Below are 14,313 nucleotides of genomic sequence, written 5' to 3'. Positions count from 1 at the left end.
TTTTATAAAATATGCAAAACAGAACAAATAAAATAAAGAATAAAATGATAAAGATTTGTAAATGCAGCAATAAGAAGTTAATAATCTCAGATTAACATTAAAGTTTATTAATATTGAAAAGACCCGAAAGAAGAAAAATAACCACGTTTAGTGCTGGTGACAGATTGCTCAGCAATGGCTGTTACTGGATTCCAAAGTCAGAAGAGCTGTCCCTGAAACCTTTACATTTCCACATTCCCTCAACAGCTTCCTCTCTCCCCGTCTACAATCTATTTCAAAATAACATCTGACATGGGGATGGCACAAAAGGGTGAATTAACAAAAATTGACTTGCACAGCACTACTTTGGTGTGTAGTTCATTCATACAGAGCTATCTGTTATTTAGAGGTGTTCATTTGTTTGAAACAGTAACATGCTTTCTATAGACATCTATTTTAAATATTTTTTTAAAATACATTTTCTATATAAAGACTGTAAGATATCAGCTATGTTCTGCATTGTCACTGATACATAAGGCAAAATATACTATAAAAAGCTCTTCTGTGTTGTTATAACATATTTTATGCAATGATTAATTGTCCTGTGTACTTCTTTGTTTGCTCTAGGTTTAAAGTGAATACTGAAGCTTTGGCCCCCAATATTTTTGTATGTGTGGAAGATGACTGCTTGATAAAATGAGTGAATTTCAATTCCAAAGAAGTGAAAAGTGATTGAAGAACAGCATCTTTAGACCATTTGCCACTGAATTAAATGACCACAACTGGGATCTCATGCACCCCTTATACTTTCTGGAGGATCTTCTCCAGAAGAGAGTTTTACATTTAAAAGGCAGACATGAGTGTATTTTCCTTTGGAGCTTACTAAGACTAAACACACTTTCCAATAATGACCAGCTTGAAACGGTCCCAGACTGAAAGGGCTGTTGCCACCGGAATATCAGATGTTGCTCCTAAAGTACATTCAGATGACTTTTATATGAGACGCTTTAGGTCACAGAATGGTAGCTTGGGATCTTCAGTGATGGCTCCAGTAGGCCCTTCCCGCAATGAAGGATCACATCATGTTACTTCTAACCCTGGAGTTCCTAAAATGGGAGTTAGAGCAAGGATTGCAGACTGGCCCCCAAGGAAGGAGAATGTCAAAGAAAACAGTAGATCAAGTCAAGAAATGGATACATCAAGTTGTCTGGATAGTATGTCTTCAAAAAGTAGTCCAGGGAGTCAGGGAAGTTCTATTAACTTGAACAGTAGTGATTCTGTCATGTTAAAGAGTATCCAAAACACACTCAAAAACAAAACAAGACAATCTGAGAACTTGGATTCTAGATTTCTTACGCCTGATGGTTACCACAGCTCCCCAAGAAAAGCTCTTCGTAGAATAAGACAGCGTAGTAATAGTGACATCACCTTAAGTGAGCTTGATGTGGATAGTTATGATGAATGTATCTCACCCAGTTACAAATCAGGACCATCACTGCACAGAGAATATGGTAGCACCTCCTCAATAGATAAGCAAGGTACCTCAGGGGATAGTTTTTTTGACTATTTAAAAGGTTATAAAGATGATAAGTCTGATCACAGAGGTTCCAGCAAATTTAGTGAACTCCTTAGAGCTAGTGGAAGTAAAGGTTCAGGATTTTCTTTGGATGTGATAGATGGACCCATTACTCAAAGGGAGAACCTTCGGTTGTTTAAAGAAAGGGAGAAACCACTGAAGAGGCGTTCAAAATCGGAGACAGGAGATTCTTCTATTTTTCGCAAACTGCGCAATGCCAAAGGTGAAGGAGATGTTGGAAAGACTTCAGATCTAGAAGACAGCAGATCAGAAGATAATGTCAGGCCTTGGATTTGCCCCAAATGTTTTGCTCATTATGATGTTCAGAGTATATTATTTGATTTAAATGAAGTGGCAGTTAATCGGAATAATGTTATAAAAAGAAGGAACACAACTACTGGAGCTTCTGCTGCTGCAGTTGCATCATTAGCTTCTGGACCGTTATCCCATTCTGCAAGTTTTAATTCCCCCATGGGTAGTACAGAAGAACTGAATTCCAAAGGAACTTTAAACGTGGACCAGGGAGATGATAAAAGCAACGATCTTGTATTGAGTTGTCCATATTTTCGTAATGAGATCGGCGGGGAAGGAGAAAGAAATATCAGTCTCACCAAATCTAACTCTGGATCCTTTAGTGGCTGTGAAAGTGCCTCTTTTGAGTCTACTCTTAGCTCTCATTGCACAAATGCGGGAGTGGCCGTACTTGAAGTACCCAAGGAAAATCTGGTGTTACACTTAGACCGAGCTAAGAGGTACATTGTTGAACATGTGGATCTTGGTGCATATTACTATCGGAAATTCTTCTATCAAAAAGGTGAGTAGTTATTAACTACTTGGAAATGTTGCTGTATTTATTTATTTATTTATTTATTGATTGATTGATTGATTGATTGATTGTATTTGTATGCCACCCCTCTCCGTAGACTCGGGGCGGCTAACAACAATGATAAAAACAGCATGTAACAATCCAATCCAATACTAAAATAACTAAAAAACCCTTATTATAAAAACCAAACATATATATAGACCTACCATGCGTAAATTGTAAAGGCCTAGGGGGAAAGAATATCTCAGTTCCCCCATGCCTGACAGCAAAGGTGGGTTTTAAAAAGTTTACGAAAGGCGAGGAGGTTGGGGGCAATTCTAATCTCTGGGGGGAGTTGGTTCCAAAGGGCCGGGGCCACCACAGAGAAGGCTCTTCCCCTGGGCCCCGCCAAACGACATTGTTTAGTTGATGGGTCCTGGAGAAGGCCCACTCTGTGGGACCTAACTGGTGGACCTGAAAATGCTAGTGTATACTCAACATTCACCTAAAAACTGATTTGATGCAGTGTTCATTTATCTACTAGGCCTATAGAAATCTGTAGCATGTTGTGCTTTGGCAAAGATTTGAGAGAAACATTTCTTTTTTAAAAAAAGGAAAAGAAAAGCAGATGAACTGCTTTACTTTACAAACCTCACTAGCATTTTCAGGTCGCTCCAGACTTTTGAAAACGCCCATTGAGGGACGTGGTAGCTCATTAAGTCAAATCATGCCATCTCTTTCCTGTATGAAGTTCTTTATCAAAGTAAATCCTCATATGGATCTATTATAGGCTATTTGTAATTTATGACACATCTGACAAATTAGGCATTTCATATTTTAATACCGAGGAAGAACTGTACTGCAATATTAATTAAGGCAGAGCTAGAAGGGCATCTTTTCCTTCTAGGCTGGCATTCTTTCTCCGTTTTCTCTTTCCAGAAGCTTTCACTATAAAAGCTTTCTGCTGTGAAGTTACTATGTGGCTTGAACTTTAACTATGGTTAATTTAATTTGAGGCTAGCCTCAAAAACAACTGTTTAAAGATGATGTGTTTTAAAGTGGCTTGTTAACAATGACCACAACTCTTGAGCTTGATTTAAATGGAAGCAGAAGCCTTTTCATTCCTGAGTCACTTGGGAAGGGAAAGAGAGATTTTATTTATTTATTTATTCATCAGACTCATATGGCGGCCCATCTCATAAACAAATGACTCTGGGTACTGTACAAAAGCTAAAAACAATTCAAAATAATATTATAATAATTAAAAGCTTAACATTACAAATAGTCCTTGACTTACAATGGCACTCGAGATGGAAATTTTTGTCACTAAACAGTTCGTTCATTACATGAGGCAACTTCCTGTTAGCTTCTCACAACCAAAGTTAACGAGGAAGCTGGTTGGAAGTTGCAAGCCCCAGGCCCACACAGGCAGGTAAGTGGCTTCCGCCAGGTGGGGGAGTGGGCGTGAATGTGGGGGAGGGTTGACATGGATGGGTGAGAAATGCCATGCAGATTGGCAAGGGTGTGTAAGATGTGCTGCATAAGTTGGGGAGAATGTGTGAAAGTATGCAGGGCTATCTATCTTCACGGGTCAGGGAGGATGCATTGGGTTCCACAAGTGGCTGACATAGTGTGAACACAGAAGGACAGTGAGAGGTTGTGCAGCTATGAGAGGTACCCCACTGTCTTGCCCTTTGACTTTCTGGGGACAAAAGCATGGAAAGTTCAAAAAGTGATCATGTGATCCAGGGGTGGGTTCTAACTTGCTGTCAATTCTCTTCCTCCTTTGCCATGTGACTGTGCACATTGTGTGCTGTGTGGCCATGTGAATTGTGTACCACGTGGCCATGTACATGGCAGAACTGTAAAATCTACACACACACACACACACACACACACACACACACTCCAAGCGAAAGATAGTGCAAAATGTCCATTCCCATCCCAATCCAGTGAAAGGTTACTGCAAAATCCTTATTTCCTCCTGATCGGCTGAAACTTGGGAGGCAGAGAATAGTCACAGGTGGTGTTTACCTGTTCTCCAAACTGCTCAAAATTTCCACTACCAGTTCTCCAGAACTGGTCAGAACCTGCTGAATCCCACCTCTGACTCTTGGCAACTGATCATAATTGTGAGCCAAGCATCCAGATCATGACCATACAACTGAGACATGCTGGGGCAGCCAGAACTCTGAGAGTCAGTTGTATAATCACCATTGATTCAGTGTTATAAATTTGGACAGTCACTGAATAAATGGTCCAGTCAAGGACTACTTATATAAAATGCATATACAACTTTAAGAAGAGCTTATTTCATTCAGTGTGATAATAAAATGTAAACTTTTAAGAACTTCAAATACCTATAGATTTAAACCTTTGAAACAGGTTTCTTTTTTTTAAAGGCAGTGCTCTTATTGTTCTAGAAACAGAGTATCATCAACCTAATTCTCTATTAAAATCTCTTTTGAGTTTGCTATACAGTGATCCCCCGTTTATTGCGTCCCCAACCATTGCGAACAGGGTACTTCGCTATTTTTCAACCCGGAAGTCAAAAATACCATCTACGCATGCGTGCCGGGCACGCATGCGTAGATGGCAGCGGCTTCCCTGGGTCTTCCCCCTCTTGCTGGCATCAGCGAGGAGTTTCCCTACCGCCCACGCAAACTCCTCGCTGCCGCCCGCCCTTCGCCCGCCCACGCCGTTCATTCTCGCCGCTTTTGAGCTGAGTCCGGGAGCGAATTCGCTCCCGGACTCAGCTCAAAAGCGCCGATAGCAAGCGGCAAGGAACGGCTTGTCTCGGCGCTTTCGAGCTGAATCCGGTCAGCTCGAAAGCGCCGAGAGCCAGCGCCCCCCGGACCCCCAACCCGGGTTTGGGGGGCTGCTAGGAAGCCCTCCATGCCGGCGGCAAACAGCCGCCCCGCCCCCAATCTTCGGCTCCTCGCTAGCGCTGTGGGAGTAAAAACGCCATCTGCACATGCGCAGATGGTGTTTTTACTTCCGCAGCGCTACTTCGCGAAAACCCGCTCGTTGCGGGGGGTCCTGGAACGGAACCCTCGCAACGAGCGGGGGTCTACTGTATAGTCCCAGTGACTATAAGACACAACCATTTCGTTTTTAGCAAAAATATGGGAATTCTTTGCTGCTTCTTACTTTTGAGGTTATGTTTTCAGTGTTCCATTCTGATCAGTAGTTTGTTATTTCTTATTTATTATCCATAAAACTATTAACCAGGTCTGGCCAGTTTAATTTTTCACTTCAGTATAGTTGGACCTGTATGGAATTCCATCTGAAAACATTTTTATTTTTACAGTTGTCAATTAATGATAATCCATTGCCTTTGGTTTATATGTTTTAGTAGAAGTTTTAATTTAAGTGTTTTATGTTTTATTTTACTTTATGTATGCTTAAGAATGTTTGGCATAGTAGATTAAAAAGGAAGAATAACAGGAAATATGGTTTTAGATTAGAGTATTTTTGAATGACCATACTTAAAAAATCAATATATGATTGCATACCATGCATCAATTGACAATGGGACATGTAGCCAATATTTCTTGGTTTGATACAATTGGAGTAAAAAAATCTCTAGATAGGTTTAATTCTGATTGCCTGGTCCATATATTACATATTATGTTTTTGTGCCTACGCTTGGTTGGAATTTGTGTTTGAAGCAAAATTGTTCTGTCTGAACTAGTCTTAAAATCTAGAAATATCATGATAACATTAATATATATCTGTCTTTTACGAAATATAATTATTATTTCATTTGTCCATCTCCATCTCCCAAATATGTGTTTGATTTTAATTGCACAAGAACACTGGAACTACTTTGGGGCAGATGAAAACCTTGGTCCCGTAGCTGTCAGCATCAGAAGAGAAAAACCTGAGGAAATAAAAGAAAATGGTTCTCAGTATAGCTATCGTATTATTTTCAGAACTAGTGAGGTAAGTGATACCTGGACAGTAAAGAAATAAGAAATTTGATTTCTGTGTTGAACTTGTTACATATATGTAAACATTGGAAGGATAATATCTATCAGTAAATTAATATTATGCAAACTGTTGTGCATTTTATAAACCTCAGAGAAAATTTATTAAAGAGTGTACACATTGTACAAAACATTTTTTCAATTTATACGCCATTGGAATTAAATATCTCAAGACTCTTGGGATCCAACATCTCTTATGCATGGTTGTTTTATATTTGCTTTAATAATTTTTGCTAGCTCCACAACTTTTAGCAAAACCACCCCAATAAAAGAAATAATGTTGAATGGTTTAATAAACTATCACTTATTTAATAAAGGTTATCTGTTTAATACAGGTTTCATATTATTTTGCACTTAGCAACCCTAAATACTGAATTTATAGGAAAAAGCTTCGTTTGCTTTTTTTTTTTTTACTGCTAATATAACTACAGTCTTAATTTAAAAAACCTATTTTATACATTACTGAGAAAACATTGGAAGTGGCTCTTCTTGTATTTTTGGATAAGATCACAAAGAAAATATTCCAAACAAAAGACACAGAATTTGGGCCCTTGGCAATCCACCCACTCTTATTGACTTCAGGAATGTTGCAATTTTTTCCACCTGCCTATTTCTCTTCCCTATATCTCAGCCAGTTGTATCTCCACAGCCTTGAGCCTGTTTCCTGTCCTCTAGTTGTCAAACTCTAGGGCCTCCTCTCTTCACTTGTCAGACCTTCACTTAGCTTTTCTGAAGTTCAGTTTGGGTGGAGAATTGGCGATTTGTCATACTACCATCTTATAAAGATCTCATATGGTGCTGTTTCGGTAAAGGTAAGTGAACAAAAGCATGATGGAGTGAGGAGGTCCAAGAGCGTGGAATCAAACAAGGTAGAAAGCAGAGCCCGGTGTGCATCAGTGGTAGGCGAGGCCCTGGGAGGCCTGGAACCAGTTCCGTATGAGCTGAGGTGCTACAGAGGGGCCTGCATGAGACTTGACAGAGACTCCCCCAAGCTACCCATGCTCAGCTCAACATTCTGTGTGGTTCTTAGTGACTGAACAGGGATTGTGGTAATTAAGTGAGGCAATTATGTGGGTTCCTTGCTTAATAACTGCCACGGCTTATTATCATAATTTTCGGCTCAACTTTGATCGTAAATCAAAGACTACCTGTATTATCACTACAGTGATCCCTCGATTAGCACGGTCTCGATTAGTGCGAAATGCTACAACACGGTTTTTCAAAAAATATTAATTAAAAAATACTCCACGGTTTTTTTTGCTATACCACGGTTTTTCCCACCCAATGATGTCATACATCATCACCAAGAGTCACTTCTCTGTCTCTTTCTCTTTCTTTCCTGTCATTCTCTGCTTCAATCATTTTCTCATTTCTCTTTTTTTCTCCCCTTTTTTCTATCATTTCTCTCTCTCTTTCTTCCTCTCTCACACTCTCTTCCTCCCTTCTCTCTCCCCCCCTCCACTTGCCCACGAGAAGAAAAAAAGCAACCTCTGCCGGGCAGCTCCCCTTGTGCCCCCGCTTTGTGCCTGCCTCTTTTGGAGATTTTTTTTTCTTTTCTTTTTTGCGCTGGCGGCGGGAGCTGTTGGGGAGGGCTCTGCCAGGAAGGGCTGTGTCAGCGGCGAGGAGGACAAAGGAGTGAACGTAGCTACTGCCCCACACCGGTAACAGGGAGAGAAAGAGAGAGAGCGGAGGGCACCTTGCCGGTCCACGCCCCCCTAGATGAGCGGCTCCGCATGGCCCCAGCGCCGCCCAGGCAAAGGGGAAACCCCGAGATCGCTTGCCGCTTGCCGTATTGCAGCGAAGGAGGCGAAGCAAGGCTCCAAGCTGCAATACGGCAAGCGGCAAGCGATCTTGGGGTTTCCCCTTTGCCTGGGCGGCGGGAAGACCCAGGGAAGGTTCCTTCGGCCGCCCAACACCTGATCCGCTCCGCAGCGCGGCAGCAGCGAGGAGCCGAAGATGGGGTTTCCCCTTTGCCTGGGCAACGGGGAAACCCCATCTTCGGCTCCTCGCTGCTTCCGCGCTGCGGAGCAGATCAGCTGTTGGGCGGCCGAAGGAACCTTCCCTTGGTCTTCCCCGCCGCCCACACGCAAACTCCACCATCTGTGCATATGCGGCCATGAAAAAAATGGCGCGCATGCGCAGATGGTGTTTTTACTTCCGCACCACTATAACGCGGAAATCGATTAGCGCGGGAGGTCTTGGAACGTAACCCCCGCGCTAATCGAGGGATCACTGTAAATAGAAAAGGCAAATATGCATCTTAATTAGTAGGACATTTTGAATTTTCCTGTTCTGGGGCAATAAACTGTTACTTTGTGGGGGAATTAGAAAATACTATTACAGTAGTCCCTCACCTATCGCTGGTGTTACGTTCCAGACCTGGCCACGATAGGTGAAATCCGCGATGGGGAATTTATTGACTGATAGTACTTATTTAAGTATTTATATTGTAATTGTTTGGTAAGTTTTCGTTGCTTTAAGTGTTTATAAACCCTTCCCACACAGTATTTATTTTAGATACAGTATTTAAATACAGTATTTACAATTTTAGATTTTTATTTTTTTTTTAAACCTGCCGATCGAGTTCGGCGGGCTGTTTAAATCTGCCGATCGACTTCCTCAGAAACCCGCGATGAAGTGAAGCTGCAGTAGGTGAAGCGCGGTATAGCGAGGGACTACTGTATTGCATATATTCTATGTACTACTAATACATTTTCTTCGCAACTTGGTTTTTTATTCATTCATTCATTCATTTATTTATTTCTAGCTTACAACACTAAGGGGTACTGTCTTGGAAGATGCAATACCGTCAACTGCAAAGCATTGCACAGCTAGAGGGTTGCCTTTGAAAGAAGTCCTAGAACATGTGGTGCCTGAACTAAATATACATTGCCTCAGGTTGGCTTTCAATACCCCTAAAGTCACAGACCAGCTTATGAAACTCGATGAGCAAGGGGTAAGATTTAAATTGCACATTTTTGGTTTTTAGTTGGTTAGTCTTATAATATCTGTTGGCATTTTTGTTTATCTTAAAAATATTATATAAAGCTATCATATATTGAAGTTAATAAGACATTTGATGAGTTAGCTTGCTCCCAAATAATTTTAACAGACATGCAGAAGAGCTGAATATTGCAACTTAGAGATAAAGATCCATGCCATTTTAAACAGGTAACTTTTAATTATATTCTCAGTTACAAATTATTTTCTTCATACCCTGCTGCAAGACATTGCATAAGAAGATGATTCAAAATTATGCCTTTCTACCTTTGACATTTGAACTAACATTGCAATACAATAACAACGAATTTCATTAAGTTCTTAGTATTGCTTGTAAAACATTAATTTGAAGTTGCAATTCTATCATATTAATAAAAGCTTTGCAGTTAATGGCATTCCTTTGTTCTGTATCAAACTACCCTTTTCAGGAGATGAATGGGAACATGTTATAATTTTGATTAGCTTGTTGTTCTCAACAGCCTCTGTTTTAATCAATGTTAGAATCTTTCCAAGCTGCCAGAAATATTAGAGCTGCCTAATTATTCCAGTATTTCTTTCTTTCAAAAAAGTTTTGCTCAGAAAACAATGCTAGTATACTATTTTGGCTTATGGAATATTACAAGATACCATTTTGGTTGTTATACTAACTTTAGAAGTGGGAGGAACTATCCAAATTGTTGGACTTCACTATCACGGTAAATACTCAACTCATGCTCAATATTGGTCATCAGTTCCAGATAATGAGCAAGTTGAAGTTTATCCAAGACACGATGCAGATGCTATTATTGAGAACCTAAGGCAATTTGGGAGATGTTAGAAATTAGAAGTGTTAGATTTGAGAGATGTTAGAGATTAGAAGTGTTCTTTGAGAAAATGGGGTTGTACTGAGAATGCTGCTTTCTCTAGCATAGATATATGGTTTTTTTTAATGGAGAATTTTTCTTCATTTTTGAGACCTTCTGTTTAAGAACAAATTTTAAAAATGCTTAATTATTTTTTATAACTAATATACGACTTTTTTAACTGGTTGGCTCTTTGAGTATTTTGCGCATGGCCAAAAGGATAATCAAAAGTTCAAGTTTTGAAGTCGGCAAATGCATTTTGTTACAGTCAGTAGATTTTAGGCCTCTCAGGGTTGTACAGATAACATTTTGAGCATATTTTATTACAATATACTGTATCTCATTCCCTGGTAAGTTGACAACTAGAACTCTGAAGAATACTCAGAATGGTAAACAATATTTGGCTCTGTCAAAACATTAGAGACCTATTTTAACAGGAATTCACTGTGTTCCCCTGCATATGTTTAGACCACAACCTTGTATACTTAATCTACTATGACTTTTCCAAATGGTTTCCCCATTTTAACTGAATATCTGTTTTAGATATAAATATATTTTCTTTTTGCCCTGTAAAGTTCAGCTTCTTTTATGTGCCTTCTAAATGCAACTGGGCCTCTCTCTTTTTCTTGGAGACATTTCATTTCTCATCCAAGTAGCATCTTTGGAAGAGGTTTTTCCAAGAAAAAACAGGAAGTCCAGTTGCCTCTTGTAAAAGCACCTTTGGGACAATCATGATCTGAATGACTGAAAATCTCCATAGACTTTCCTTCTAGTTCTGTCCATATAGCAAGCATAATAAATGTTAAATATTAATAGCATAAAAATAATTCAAGCAGATATAATGACGTGATAATAAAAAACCTAGGTGCTTTTGTGAAAACTCAATGTGTAGTGAGACGGCAGTAGCTTGGCTAATCTAATTTCCATAGTAGAATTTTTGGTAACTTTCTAATGATGAAAACATTACTTGATGAAAAGATTTCTTTAAACTGTCATTGGTCACTCACTTCAATTTTAAGCATCATTTTAATAAATTTTATATAGTAATATAGTTGGATGAGGAAAACCTGTTTGTTTAATTACCTTAAATTACATATTTTAACATATAAGCTATTTATAAATTGACATTTCAAGAATTCTTGCCATTGATTTGTCTGGATCAGACTAATGTCCATTTTGTTTTATGTATTTAAATTCAAATTATCTTTAAACACCAAAATTATTGTAAATTCAGAAAAAAAAATAAGGCAATATTTTCAAACCTAGGATTTAAAGTACTGAAGCTGTTTTCTTTTGTATTTTTCAATTTTTGTGTGTGCGAAACTTGAAATTGGGAATGCTAATAGTCTCTGAATCATTTTGTGGAGCAATTTGAAGTACAGCATTGTAAATATATAGAACCTTGTCTTTTTCATTTCTTTCACTCAGCTTTCTTATTACAGAAAACAGATGAAGTTTGAAAGGAATAGCCTTGTGCCTCTTGATGCAGCAGAGATAACACAAGAATGCAAACTTGGGTTTTTATTTATATTTACAGTTAAGCTATCAGCTGAAAGTGGGAATCATGTACTGCAAGTCTGGGCAAAGCACAGAAGAGGAAATGTACAATAATGAATCAGCAGGCCCAGCATTTGAAGAGTTTCTTCAGTTGCTGGGAGAACGGGTTCGACTCAAAGGATTTGAAAAGTATCGTGCCCAGCTAGACACAAAGAGTAAGACTGCTTTTTTTATTCAGAATAATGAAAATAATGAGTGCGAAAATAATGAGAGGAAAGTTGTAGTCTTTGGGAAGCACTAGCCACCCCAGAAGCACAGCACAAAGTTGGAGCCAACTCAGGAAACATCAGACACCCCAGCCCAGTCCTAGCCACAATCACCATCACCACCCTGTACTCCATAGTCCCTGCTGCCCTACGCTCTGCCCGTCAACTGACCTTCATCATGTTTTTATCCCTGCTGCTTACAAGGATGCCCACCCTGACTCTTTCCAAGGCAGCTGCTGGCCAAGAGAGGCCATCTTTCCCAGGCCTTGCAAGGAAACCGCCATGTGGAACCCTGGGAAGAAACCCTTGTGTGGTCTGTAGCTGTCTCTCTGATGGCTAGGCCAGGCTGGTCAACAGTGTGAGCAAGATGACGGTCAACTATGGCAGATGGGGCTATAGTTTGCAGAATGCCAAAAGGGCAACATCAGGGGAGATAGGTAGGTGGGGGGAGTTGAAGTGCCCTGTGGTTGTAAGTTGCCACGTTGTAAGTTGCCAGTGCCTGGATTTTGATCATGTGATCAGAACTTTAAACAATAATTGAACAAATGAATATAAGTTAAGGACCACCTGTATCTCATTTTCCAAGCAAGGTCTTTTTTATGTTTTCATGTATTAGCTAATTCTCAAGAGATAATCATTAAGGCATTTCCTAAAACAGCTTCATAAATCTCACCAAATATATCACTCAAGATATTCTTGACATATACTCATTTTTATTAAATTTAAACATTGATCCATGCATAAAAATAAGGACACATATATAATAAAATAAATGTGAATATAAAATGTTATCATATTAATTACCCCCAGATAAAACTATATCTGTAATTGGCATTTATTTCTAGTTATCAATGTTTTGTTTCATAAATAAGATAATTTTTAGCTTCCTTTCTCTCTTGTCATAGAAACTATGGTTTGCTTCTGAGGGTAATCAAAGTTTTTAAATTCTGGATACTGGACAATAGCAACATAGATGCATTGAGAAGAAGTATCAGATTCTCATTACTAGTTTTTATTGCAAAGAGCGAAACTTATAAACCTGCTAATGGGTTGAATATGTAAATTTACCTATGGTCTTTATGTAATTTAATCTATAACAATAATGATAGAATAAGTAAATTTAAATAAATCATCTCAATTTTAAAAAATAGCTTATTGTACAGAACAAGAGGCTAATGTTAAAATGACTCCTGCAAAGACATAACACCAGTTTACTTTGTATTTTATAAATAAAATAGGCAAGCATACAATATTCATTCTAGGAAAAGTACTGCAAAAACCTCTGCATTAAAAACTATGTTATATGGTTACTTAGCATATCCACTTTTGAGTACCTTTGTTTTTTCTGGCAACACTTCTAGTTCACAATGTGTTTAAAACATAATGTATTAAAATATATTAAAATTAAAAATAAGTAATGCTTCTATTTTTTATTTACTTTACAATATATAAATATCACATAGATTTTGTGCTTGTATCCTCACAATGTTGTGGATTGTGTTATAATAAAAATAATTATAAGTTAGATTTTATATTATTTATTTGCAGCTGATTCAACTGGTACGCACTCTCTTTATACAACATATAAAGAGTATGAAATCATGTTTCATGTTTCTACAATGTTGCCATATACACCCAACAATAAACAACAGGTAGGAACTACTTGAATAATCAGAATATTTAATTCTTTATTTCAGATATTATATTAAATTACATTCCTGGCCATCTTGACTAGCTGAAATAAATATTGGGCTCTTTCATATGTTATAATTAATATTGTGATGAAAAGGAGGTGGGAAATATTTTTCTTCTGTTTTCAATGCATTGAGTTTTTATTATTGATTAGATTGATTTCGTTTGTACTACTGTATCTCTTTAAGATATCTAAATAAGAAAGCAAATTTGAACAGGCAACAAAATGGCACTAGAACTTTTTTATTCTAGTGTAGATGTTTTGGAGATTTTTGTTTCCTTTATAGAATTTTAATCACCTGAGAAGTTGCCTTATCTCATTCTGGAAAACCACTTTAACAGAAATGTTCGATGCTGGATATTTAGAATTTGATTTTTGTTTTTAAGTACATATCAATCCAGTGTATTTATTACTAACATTGGACTGTAAGAATAAAAGCTAGCCTACATTCCCTTCAGAGTAACAATGTGATCGCACTGACAGAATAACAACCTTCTCCATGCAGATATCTGCACTACTAATTGGATACTTTTGTGGGACCTACTGCTCCTTTGCAAGGCAAATGATTACCAAGCAAGGCCTCTGGATAATCAGCATATGGTAGATCTAATTTGTTTGCAGACTGTTTATCTGTTGGAGCCAGGGTGGGGTTCATATTGCTGTTCC

General features: G+C 38.4%; 1 protein-coding gene across 2 annotated transcripts in view; it reads left to right on the top strand.

Moving 5' to 3' along the window:
• Positions 1–14,313, top strand: part of SIPA1L1 (signal induced proliferation associated 1 like 1) — a 187,161-nt gene that overhangs the window by 109,174 nt on the left and 63,674 nt on the right. For both annotated transcript variants that reach the window (XM_070758535.1, XM_070758544.1), the window contains 5 exons: positions 607–2,369; positions 6,175–6,305; positions 9,117–9,305; positions 11,729–11,903; positions 13,503–13,606. In XM_070758535.1, coding sequence (XP_070614636.1) covers positions 887–2,369; positions 6,175–6,305; positions 9,117–9,305; positions 11,729–11,903; positions 13,503–13,606 — 2,082 coding nt within the window. In that variant the 5' untranslated portion in view covers positions 607–886. Of the gene's footprint in view, positions 1–606; positions 2,370–6,174; positions 6,306–9,116; positions 9,306–11,728; positions 11,904–13,502; positions 13,607–14,313 lie in introns of those variants that run through there.

Source organism: Erythrolamprus reginae, chromosome 1 (assembly GCF_031021105.1).
Source record: "Erythrolamprus reginae isolate rEryReg1 chromosome 1, rEryReg1.hap1, whole genome shotgun sequence".
Taxonomy (NCBI): domain Eukaryota; kingdom Metazoa; phylum Chordata; class Lepidosauria; order Squamata; family Dipsadidae; genus Erythrolamprus; species Erythrolamprus reginae.
This window is presented reverse-complemented; position numbering and strand designations above follow the sequence as displayed.